Raw genomic sequence first — 12,309 nt, forward strand, 5'->3', positions numbered from 1 at the left:
TAAATGTCACGGGCAAGCAGACAGGGGGAAAGCAACGGAGAGGGAGTTGGGTGGTGGGAAGATGAGGGGGCAGCAGATGGAGCAATTGCTAGTGGTAGTGAGTCGCACACGGGGAAGCAGTCCTCAGGATACCAGATTCAGCCTGAAATCAGAGCGAGTTGATTTGCTACATGCTGCGCACTAATGCTATTTATATTACAAAGATCTGCAAACATCTCTGTGCACCATTTTCCCCCCATTCAAGTTTCTCCTGTGTTGGTTGGGTGGAGACAGTTGGTTAATGGGTTGCAAAATGTTCCCTGAAATGTGATGACTCAAAGGCAGACTCTTCTCTGAGCACATCACTAGCTTAATGAACCTAGCCTTAAATCTGTACTGCCTGCCCTCTTTGAACTAGCACAGTATATGGTGACAAAATGAAAAATCTTGCGCTGCAAGTCTGACTGCATTCATCGTGACTGTAATGAAAGGTACTTTTTTAAAACTTTGTAAGTTGACATTTGTTTGCCTTTGCTTCTGGACAAATACAACATAGTCACTCGATGATGCCAACTTAATATCATTGGTCTTTCCAGTGTTTCAAGTACAATGCTTACACACTGTGCAGAATTCCGCTTGTTACCTCATTTTTTGGCCTCACAAGCAGGGACTCGATATTACCATGCAATCCCTTCATTGGTTAGCAGTCAAACCTATTATCATTTTCAAAGTCAACAGCGATAATAAAAACATGCAATATACTTGATAACGGAACAGGAGAAATATTAGGTCATAGGTCAAAAGGATTAGTAAAGATGTCACATTTCCACTATATTATTGTTCACTGAAAATGCTGTTGTGTGGAGTTTTCCACTCCACCGAAAATTTGATGCGCAAACAGTGTGAATATGACTCAAAATCTGTCCCTTGTTGACACAATGAAGCTTATTTTTGAGTCTCCCAAATTATGCAATGGGAATATGCTACATTTGCACTTTTGCGTGCACAGGTCCCTGCCGCAGAATTTTCCTCATTTGCATGGCGTATGGCTAAAGGGCTGGGTAAAAAGATGGCATACAAACGTGTATGCTGCCCTTTTGCACTCTGCCATGCAAATTGAGTAAACACCACCTGCCATGTACGCATAGCAGGCAGCGTTTACAATGGATACCTATGGAATCGACCTGCTTTTTGCTGGCGTAAAAAGCCAGCAGACTCCATACGACTCCACAGCATTTGTGCCAGCATGACAATGGGCCTCATTCCAAGTTTGCTGGTACAGTAACAATGGTAATGGTAAGCTTGCCGGTACAGTTGTTACCGCACCGGCAAACTACGAGCTGTGCTCACGGGTGCCGTTCTGCCCGCAAGGTCTGACTTGGCGGGCAGAACGGCACCCGCGAGCAGACCATGCCTGATGCACCGGCACCATTCTGAATGGGGCCGGTGCATCTGGCCTCCCCATTTCCATTGAGCTCTATGCTGTCCGAATGGGAATGGGGAGCATTTTTTACCAGCGCCCGGGAATGGGCAATTACCCGATCCGACAGGGCCGTAATGACCCGGTAATTGCCCATTCCCGGGTGCCAGTAAAAAAACGACTCCGGCAGCAGCCGTGCCGGTTTTACCAGCATGGCTACCGCCGAAATCGTTTTGAGACCCAATGCATGCTGGCGCAAATGTTGGTGTATTTGTATGACAAATAGGAAGGGAGTGACTGAAACATAAGTTACAATCCTCTCTGCCACACAAATACATGAAAATGAGCTGTGACGCTAATGAATGGAGTAAAAAGCCTTACGCACGACTTTTACACCATTCATTTAAGTTAAATGCTCCTTTCCATTGAGCTCCATTGGATCTCACCTCTTACACAATGTGTATCACTTCCCTGTTGAACTGTTTTCTAGATATTTTGTAGAAACTAAAAATGCAACCTTTCCACTTCAGTTGATACTGGATTCAGCCAGCACCAACACATTTAAATATTTTGTACATAAGGTTTAACACATGTTCACTATCTATGCACTTTTACAGCGAAATAACAGAAAAGGATGCAAAGAAAGAAGACCTTCCAGGGGCGGAGGGGAAAACAAAAAAAGGAACGGACGCATCAAGGGTCTCCTCTTTGAAAGGGTAATGTACATTTCTATTCTGATAATCAGATTCTGCTGTTATCTCTTAACACACTTTTGTAATTCTGTCAGACAAGGAAATAAATGCATATTTTAGATGCCTATGCTTAGAAGTTGAAATGTTTTTTTGACACAAGTCACATATTTCACTGTAGAACTTTACTTTTACTTCAATATTCTGAATTAGAGGTGCCATATCATCACATTAAATATTTGGAGAAATCGGCTGACATACAGACCTAATTTGACTGATCACTATTCTATTAAAATATCTGTACTTTGACACACAGTATTGCATATGTGTTTTCTACTGTGCAGCCAACATCTCAAAATATCCCTTCAGAGTCACATTCCCAATCATTCAAAAGATCTTTAAACAAGGATTTGTTCGTTAAAGGCATAATGATTTTCCTTATTGGTTCATCCCAGATGTCTGTTTTACTAAAACAGTCATCTGCATAAGGTGCCTCATAACTTTTAGCCATTAACGCCTGACGATAGATGGCCACTCCAATACAGCCACAAATGCATGCCCAGATGTCTCTCCTTCAACTGCTCTAGTGACGTACATTGTGAAGTGACCCTGATAAAGCTGCTCCATGTTAAAATGGTGATGCAAATCAGCTTCCCTTTCTCTTTTTTTAAATGTCCCCGATGGAAAGCCACGTTTCACGCACGCTCAACTGCAATCTTCAACTAAACAATTCTGGTTCACTTGGCCTCATTGCTAATGATTTTGAAGCTCACGCTGATTGTGATTTGGAAACATCACTACTATAGTATTACATAAAATATTTGTTATTTTCATCCTCTACAAAAATATCTTATTTCTCTAAGCAATAGAAACACATTTTAGATGTATTTAGATTTTCCATAACTATACAATGTTACACACCTTACACTCTCTGATACACATTTGATTTATGTTTAGATTCGGAGCACAATCTGCACCTTTGGCTAGCAAGCTAGATAATTAGTATGCCATATTCACATAATTGTAGAAGAAATCAAACCCTGGACTTCAATCCTGTGTGAGGTTAGTTTGGCAATCTTTAATAGCAGCACTGCAGGTTAACACAGGCACAGTGAGCACACAATACCTGACGGAGCCTGAGACTGTGTGCCATGCCCCTAGTCCAATAACCTATATAGTGTCCTCATACATAGACTCTAATGCAAGAGAGAGAAGATGTTATGACTTCACTATGGAGCATTGCACTCATTCCAATTAGTCCAAATCACTTTTTTGATGAGACAGGCAATCCTGATATTTCAAAGCCACTCCTGCTGCTTTCAAGAGATAACACAGATGTGTATTCATAAGTCAGTTAGGGCTCACACTTATCATTCATTTTGTAAGGCTCTTTAATTTATTTGCAAATTGTTTTCACAGAACCAGTAACCCCTGCTCTAACACATGTTATGGCAATCCCACTTCATAATTACGGGACAAGAAGGGGGATCAGGAGGTGGGGTCACCTACATTATTGTACAATTACAGGCAGCTTGTCTACAAACCAGAGAAAAAGATAACCTGCCTGGTTTTCCTGGCAACTGGTCAATACACACAAACATCCATTGGTATAGTTACGACTATGTAGCTTATTCTAGACAGCAATATTGAAACCAGTTGGTCGTTTTTTATTTGCAATTTATGGTTGCCTAGAATTAAGGGGCCATGAAAAACACTGTTCTGAATTGTAATATTAATTAGGTTGTTAATTTGGAATTCAATGTTGTCTCGCATTAAGGAGCCATGAATATCGCAGTTCAGAATTATAATACTAATTAGAAAATGACAAAAGAATGCCTTTCAGTGTCTGTTTCATTCAAACTGATAAAACGTGAGCTATTGTAATTAAGTATTATTTATTGTGCATCACATTAAATTGGATTCACTTTTAAGATACAGTATTTGATCTATAATCCATGCATCAGTGCATTGGTGTATCAGTTTACTTTTATTCAATACACAGGAGTATAATATCAGGTGTGACACATTCTGTAGACCAATAGCAGCATATAGCCATACAGTTTCAATATATATTTTTGTGGCACAGCACTGATAATTTTGGAGCATCGGTTTGAGTTTACAACACATATATATGTTATTGAGTTTCTAGCACACAGGATCAGATTTTTGGTGCAATACAATACTCTACAGCTCCTCTCCCCCTGTGGTAATTTTCCAGGGAGGGAACAACATCTTGCATAACGATCGAAAAGGTGTCTTCTTAGTTTCTTTTCTATCTTGTCTCATCTCTAGGCTTTTGGTATTGTCCAACGTCAAGCCCTTTCCTTTAGTTGGTGGAGAGGGTGTTGGTACCCTTCCATTTCTGCCCTCAACGCCATGATAGAAATAACTCCTATTTTATTAACGAAGAGAGAGGAAGAGAAAGGTTGGCTTGGTATATAATATGTACACAGAGAATGTTTACTTTCCTTGCTACTCTTGCCTTGATTAATATAACAATAATATACACTATATCAATCTATTATTTAACAATAAGATCCAGGCATTCAATCTTTCATCTAAACATCCATTCCATTTGTAATGCAGATTCAATTTTTCTCAGCGGTTACCTCATCCGCAGGTTCGGAAAAGCTTTCTATCTTGGTAAGAACTGCACGGGCATGACAGGATTTCAGCTGGTTTATGTGGGTTCAGCGTTACCCTGTCTGATCCGCTTTTGGTATTCTTATCTAATAGGCAACTGGAAATATCTTGTATACAATTTTGAAGACGCCTCTCTAAGAAGATAGGAACATTTGTTCCTTTATTTGGTTCATTTGGACATTTTAGAGATAAACCCGGTCCTCTCCCTCATGTTCTCTTTTTTTGACACTTTGAGATTGTATTATACATGCATAATTACCACCGATTCTTCCAGATTTCATTTAGCCTACATAAATTTGTGTTGAAAGTGCTTGCAAAGATGTTCTACATATTCATGTGTAGTAAAGGTATTAATCAACGTCTATTTCTGTGTTCAGTATAGCAGATGTTGAGGCTTTACTATTTTTTTAACAGGCATGTGTTCAAAAGTGGACATTTTAGTAACTGAAGTAGGGCTATATCGCACAGTCATCAGAAATAGTGGTAATTACAAGTCCCAACTGGGTCCAAAATCCAACTACGAACTTGTTTAGAATTCCCACAAATGCTTTGTTATTTGTTCTACTCGCATTCTAGATGCTGGCTGGTAGACGATATGTAACTTTCTCTTTACTCCAAGAATTTCCCACATCTTGGTCATTGCCTCACTGGTGAAATAACTACCCCGATTGGACTCCGTCATATATGAGAAAAGATGTGGTTGATTAATAAAGTAACTGCAGTCTCTGCCTTGCAGTTTGGGGCTGGAAGACATGCAATCCAATTGGTAGATAGGCATGTAATGGTCAACATATATTTGTTGATGGATGCAGAACAAATCACCAGTCCTATCGCTGCATCATGGGAATGGCTTAACAATTTGCTTTGAAATGAGGTAGGTACTGCCCACTTTGGGGTTTCCTAACCAATGGTCCATCTTGTATCATGAATTAACTTCTCGTTTTCCAAGGGTTTGTCGTTTGCACACAGCATAGCCCTGGTTTTTCTATTCACCAAAGAAATCCATTTCTGACCTATGAGTCAGTAATTATTATTTTATTTATTTATTGGGCATTTGTAAGGCACTCAATAAATTGTGTTTCAAAGCGCCTACAGGGCAAAGGGAAGGGAACAAGGGAACAGAATAAGAGAATGGAATAAAATAAAAATTATGACCAAAAGACAGAGGTGGTCCTACTAGTCCTTGTGAACATTCGGAACGCGCAAGTGCATAGAGAGAGAAGGGACTGGGGAAAGGAGTAAGTGCTAGAGGGGTCCACACAGTGGGAAGTCCAAGAAACAGTTGCATGGCAATATGTAATGCCAGACAGTGACCACTTGGTAGAGGTGTTACCTGCAAATACAATAAGTGCAGGCCTGTGAGAAAACACATGCCAGTGGGAGCCCAAAGGCAAGTGCAGGGGGAGGGCGGATGCTGCAGGCGATTGGGCAGAAGGCCAGGACCCAGAAGGACACATAAGGGCCCAGTGCACCAATCTCAGCGGCTGTGGGGTTTAGCATGAGAGGGAGCGGAGTTAGGAGGAGAAGAGGAAAGTCTTGAGGAGCTTGCAGAACTTGAGCAGATCCTGCTCAAGAAGGAGAGAAAGGGGGTGGCTGTTCCAGAGGAGGGAGCCAGACGAGGAAAGAGAACGGCCACACGCTTGCGGCTTAGGGAAGCGCTTGACAAGCAGATAGTTGGAACCGGAGGATCGTAGAGATCTAAAGGGAGAGTATTTGGTGAGAGCAAGTTGTAGATAGCGTGGTCCCCGGCCCCAGACAGCCTTATGTATGATGCAGAGGGATTTGAATTTGATCCTTGCAGCCACCAGGAGCCAGTGGAGAGATTTTAGGGCTGGAGAGATACGGTCCTTATGCTAGAGGCCAAGGATAAGTCTTGCAGCCCTATTCTGAATTAGCTGGAGGAAGAGTGGAAGAAGGTAGATTGAGGAAGAGGCTGATGCAGTAGTCCAGCCTAGAAAGTAGCAGAACTCTAGAGACATTGTGCTTCTGGAGAAAATTGAGGAAACGGTGGATACCTCTGAGAACATGCAGTTGGAAATGGACCTTCTTAGCAAGGTCCAGGATGTGAGGAAGGAAAGAGAGAGAGAGGAGTCAAAGGTGACTCCAAGGTTTCTGCCTTCATAGGAAGGAGATGGGGGGAGAGCTCATAGAGGGTGGCCAGAGTGAAGGGAGGAAAGAAGCAACGAGAGTCCCGATGGGAAGGATCTCAGTCTTGCTGGCATTAAGACAGATAATTGAATGCACACCAAAACTGAATAGCAGACAGCCAGTCAGGAATGGTAGAGGAAGTGGGAATAGGTTCAGAGGGAAGTTTGGGAAAGAGTTGGACGTCATCTACATAATACTGGAAGTTTGGGGAGAAAGTGGAGATAAGGTGCGCAAGCGGGGCGAGATAGATTTAAAGAGCCAGGTCGAAAGAATAGAGCCCTTGGGAATGCCACCAGTGGAGATAGAAGTAGGAGAGGAGAAAGAACCCAGGATAACCTGGGAGGGACAGTCAGTGAGGAAGGAGGTCAGCCAGTCCAGTGCCTGCTCCGAGATACCAAGGGCATCATGGAGCCTCTTTGAGGATGGAGTGGTTGACCGTATTGAAAGCAGAGGAGAGATTGAGTAGAATGAGAACAGTTGGTGAGTTAGAGTCAAGAGATGCAAGCAGTTGTTCACTGGTGTTCAGGAGAGCAGTTTCTATGCCCCTGGATGCACAGAATCCAGATTGATGTTCGTGAAGCAACCAACAAGCTCAATATGCTGGGTCAGTTGTGGGAAGACCAACTTCTCCAGAAGTTTCCGCAGGAACTGAGTGATAGAGATGGGGTGGTAGTTAGCCGGACATGCAGGGGCAAGAGAATGATTACAGAAATCAGCAAGTGCAGGGGCAAGGGAGCTGATGTTGTCCTTAATAGTTTTGGAAGAACAAGGGATAGCTGTTTGGAGGAGACATTCATGGAGTGGACAACTCTAGTGAGCTCATCCAATGTGATAGGAGAGAAGGAGGAAAGGAGTGGATGAGGGAGGAGAAGAGGCTAAGGGTGGCTCGGGTATCGAAGGAGGGGAGGGGTAAGGGGAGGAAGAGAGAGTACTCAAGATGTCCTGAGTTTTAGCAGTGAAGTTGGTGGCCAGAGCAGTGCGGATGGCCTGGGAGGGAAGAGGCGAGGTGAAGACTGCAGAAGAATTGGCTTGTTCCTTGCAGATTTTAAAGAGTTCAGCCATGTTGCTGGGTGCTCCAGAGACACGGGCCTGGATGTGGGCCCTCTTCTTAGAAGGAATGGAGAGATGATATTGCTGTTGGAGAAGGCGATGGGCCAGTTTGTCAGAGGATGAGTTTGAGGTCTGCCATTTCCATTCAGCAGCTCTGCACTTGCTTTTTAGGGCTGCTAGATCAGAATTGTACCAAGTGTTATGCTTGGTGACAGGTTTAAGGTGGATCCTCATGACGGGGGCAAGAATGTTGAGAGTGTTAGTGATGGCAAGATGGAGGTTGTTGAGAGCAGAGTCAGAAGTAGAGTCAGCAGTGGGAGAAGGAGGGAGATGAATGACACTTGTTTCATCGGATGGGTGTCCGCGAACGAGGCTGGCAGAGCTGGGGGAGGTGCAGTCAGAGGGCCGAAAGGACCCAGGTGGGAGGAGAGGAGGAAGTGGTCTGACCAGGAGCGCAGGTGGAGATAGGAGCAGAGAGAAAACGATCACTATGGATGAAGGCATCAATAGTGTGTCCAGCTGAGTGGGTAGGACCAGAGAAGAGAATAGAGGGGGAGGGAGAGAGAGGTGCAGAGGTCACGGAAGAGAGTGGAGGCCGTGATTGTGGAGTCAAGGTGGATGTTGAAGTCACTCAGGAGGAGTAGTTTAGAAGAAGATGTTAGTAGAGAGAAGGAGAAAATGGCCCATTCAGAAAGAAATGGGGAGATACGGCCAGGCAGCCTATAGATAGTGGCAATTGTCAGAGAGGAAGTAGGAGAAATGCCAAGCTTGCAGACCAGGCTTTCAAAAGAGGAGATGGGCTGGGTAGGTATGAGGGAAGAAGGGACCCACTCAGGGAAGATCAAGGCAACTCCAGCGTCAGCACGGTTAGGACGAGGCTTAGAGATGATCTTGTAGTCATCAGGGAGGAGAGAGTCAAAAGCAGCGACTGAGCTGGCATTGAACCATGTCTCAGTAAGAGCGAGGGCGTCGAGATCAAGGTCTTCAAGGTGGAGGCAGATGTCGGAAGAATGTTTGATAGCGGAATGAGGATTGAGTGTGGCTAAGTGAAGCCAGTCATCACCTTTGAAGGTTTTCCGAGGTGGGGTACAGGGGGGTGCTTCATCCATTGGAGAAGGCAGTGTAGGGGAGAGAGAAGACAGAGGGATAGCAGGAGAGGGAAAGAACTTGATGAGAGCAGGCAGGGGCTGGTCAAAGAGAAGGTTGAATTGAGAACCCTGAGCCATAATGGTGCCATTGTGATAGACATTAAGGATGCACCTGGATGATGGGAATCCTGCCAAGAGTACTTCCCATCTAGTGCCACCATCAATGGGTGAGGAAGAGAGAGGGGAGAGAGTGGAGATTAGGTGAGGAGTCCAGAGGTATGGAGAGGGGACAGAAAAGAGGATATCAGTGACAATCTGTCTGGAAGTGGCGCTGACATAGGTGTCAGCGGTAGGTAGACCAGGATTAGAAGACAGGAGGTCTTTTGAAAACTTTTTTCTTCCAGACTTCCTGGGGGAAGGAGGATAGATGATAGAATAGCAGTTGGAATAGATGTGAGGGATGGATAGTGCCATAGGGGTTGGAGATTGGGGAGAAAAGGGATAGAAGAGAGAACTGCACAGGCACGGCACAGGTCACCAAGCGGCCTAGCAGCCAAACGAAGAAGGAAAAAGACCAACAAGAAGTCTCATGCTGGAACCGGAGAATGACAAACAGAAGTCTTATATCGGAGCAGGCAGTTCAGGAGTGATGGACCATCAGGAGAGTAGACAGTGGCTGGCAGATCTGTGGCATTAGACGAGAGACAGTCAGAAGCTCAGCAGAAGAAAGCAGGTGAAGATGTGGGTCTTAATCAGCAGATGACAGTGAGTGCGAGGGTCATTGTTGCGACCAGGCAGCACCAGGCTCCAGGTTGCAGCGGAGCTCAGACAGGCAGGATGGCCTGCAAGGTGTATATCAGGTGGCAGGGCGCGTAGAACGATAAGAGAGCAGCATCATGGCGCCACTACGGATGGTGGAGAGGGGACCAAGTGCACAGGGCGGCTGAGGGAACAGGGCGATGAGATGGTGGGTTGCACTTCCGGAGAACACACTGGAGGCCTCGACACGAGAGGCAGGCAGCAACTTCAAAGGAGCACTCTGCAGGCCTTGGTGATGAGAAGGAAGGCCACAGCGTGCGATGAAGACCGTAGGCCACAACGTGCAAAGGACACTCCGCTGGCCTTGAAGATGAGATGGATGGCCACAGCGTGCGAAGAGATGGAGGGCCGCAATGTGCAATGGACACTGCGCAAGGCCTCAATGAGATGGAGGGCTGCAACCTCTGACGAACATTCCGCAGGCCTCTGTGACAAGATGGAGGGACACAGCGTGCAATGAGATGGAGGGCTACGGTGTGCGTGGACACTGCACAGGCCTCATCGGTGATATGGAAGGCCGCAACTTCCATGAGATGCGATGGAGGACCGCAGTGCGCAAGGGCACTGCACAGGCTAAGTGGATGAGATAGAAGGCTGCAACTTCCGAATTGCACTACGCAGGCCTTTGCTATGGGATGGAGGGCCACAGTGTGCGATGCGATGGAAGGCCGAAGCATGAAAGGACAATGTGCAGACTTCATCAATGAGATTGGCTTTAATGAAAGACTTGATTGACTTTACTTAATCTGTCTACTAATATGAATCAGATTGCAGTATAATAATGAATTTCAAAGGTCAATAAATAATGTCTCACTAAGCTAGTTGCCGTCCAGATATTGTGGCAGTTTTTGATCAAACAATATCGAGCTCTGAGCCGGTTTCAAAGAACAGATCTCTTTAAAAGTGTGGGCTTAGCAAGATAATTCCCTGTTCACAAATTTGCGTCAGTTTCAGTTTTACAGTAACCAATCTCTTTATAATGAGAGCACGAGATTAGATACCAATGTTCAATGTGGATTTTCTACAAGGCCCCAAACCGTCATTTAAAACCCAATATGTTCAAGGTTTCATTCAGAAATGCACCACACTGGTTGCAGAGCGAGGAGAACAAGAGGGGAATTTTTAATTACTTTTGTTAATAGGCAGTTCCTCCCGTTGGTAAATTCAACTGTGACGTGATCTGCACAGCAACTTTATCATGGAACAAGACCGTGTTAGTCCCTGAGTTGATTATTTACACAATTATTAGTTCTGGAGTTGTTTATTTAAGTAAGGACAACTTTATATATGGCCATCAGTTCTGCCACCCAGCTATTCCAGAGTCTGATTATAAAGCTGGTGAAGGGTTTTGTCATTCACCCAAGCATTTCTGATGCCAGCTACTAATTCCTTCTCAACATTTTATTTGATATGGTAGGTGTTAGGAAAGATTTCTTAATTGTGGGTAATTTTCCTTCCATGTGGCAACCCCTAAACTTTTTGCTGTTGTTTTCACCATGATCTAGACTTTGCCAGCGAAGTGCAGCCTTCTGCTGCACTCCTCTGGGCTTTCGCTCCATTCTTACGGGGAAACTGACATGCCCTTAAGACAGTCAATACTGGGAAACGTTGTTTTCCGTAGTTCTTTTATCATGTTGCAGCTTTCGCGCAACATGGTACAAGAGGGCACTGTAAGCTAAGTTACTGCTCTCTTGGGTCTCTAGTCATCTACAGGCCCTAGATACTCTCTTTGGATTGTTAATGAATGGTGCAAGTGAATCACGGACGGGACTGGTGGCAGCAATCGTTTCTTTGTGTTTTTGAGCTCCTTTTGGCGTTTAGGCGCGTTTCTCGCGCTTAGCCCAAAATGGTGGCCTGGCTCCCAAAATGGCCAGACCACGAGGCTCTTTGTCCTGTTCGCTGACCGTCTTGCCCCCTTCACCTCCCCCAGGTCGAGCTGACCCGGGGCCTTCCTTATTTGGGCATGTACTTTCCCCCGAAACACAGATGCTTTCGCAGGCTTCTACAGGCCTTGTGTGTGCCTCCAGGATGTGGGCTGGGATGTCTGGTCCCAATACACATCCTGGGTGCCAGAGAGTCTAGTGTGTCGTGAATGCCTGCGACCACCGAGGTCCGTGATAGGTCCACGTATGGTGTGAGTGTTTTGTGAGCAGATCTCCCATTGGGCCCCTCCGTTTTGGCGCAAAGGGAACCATGGATAAGAGGGGGCTGGAAACACCACTACAGGTCGATCTCCTGAGTTCTCGCGAACGAAGGAATACAGGAGCCAAGTATCCTGCAACTACGAGGCTGAACCGAGGAATCGCTGGTGACCCGCTGAAGGACTGCTCCTCTGCACTGCTGTCGCTTTGTGAACCCTTTCTACCTCTGATCGAACGAGAAGGCCTGTACTGGTACTTCGACCCTTGGAATAGTGGGAACAACTATTCTGGGCATCTCCACCATCTCCGGCACGTAAGCCTTCGGAAGTGTC

The 12,309-nt window shown here is 45.2% G+C and overlaps 1 protein-coding gene across 1 annotated transcript in view; it reads left to right on the plus strand.

The window, feature by feature from the left end:
• Positions 1–12,309, plus strand: part of ODAD2 (outer dynein arm docking complex subunit 2) — a 1,183,909-nt gene that overhangs the window by 560,115 nt on the left and 611,485 nt on the right. Inside the window, exon 9 of the mRNA XM_069648108.1 lies at positions 2,017–2,115. Coding sequence (XP_069504209.1) covers positions 2,017–2,115 — 99 coding nt within the window. The remainder of the gene's footprint in view (positions 1–2,016; positions 2,116–12,309) is intronic.

Source organism: Ambystoma mexicanum, chromosome 2q (assembly GCF_040938575.1).
Source record: "Ambystoma mexicanum isolate Mex_15411 chromosome 2q, UKY_AmexF1_1, whole genome shotgun sequence".
In the NCBI taxonomy this organism is placed as follows: Eukaryota; Metazoa; Chordata; class Amphibia; order Caudata; family Ambystomatidae; genus Ambystoma; species Ambystoma mexicanum.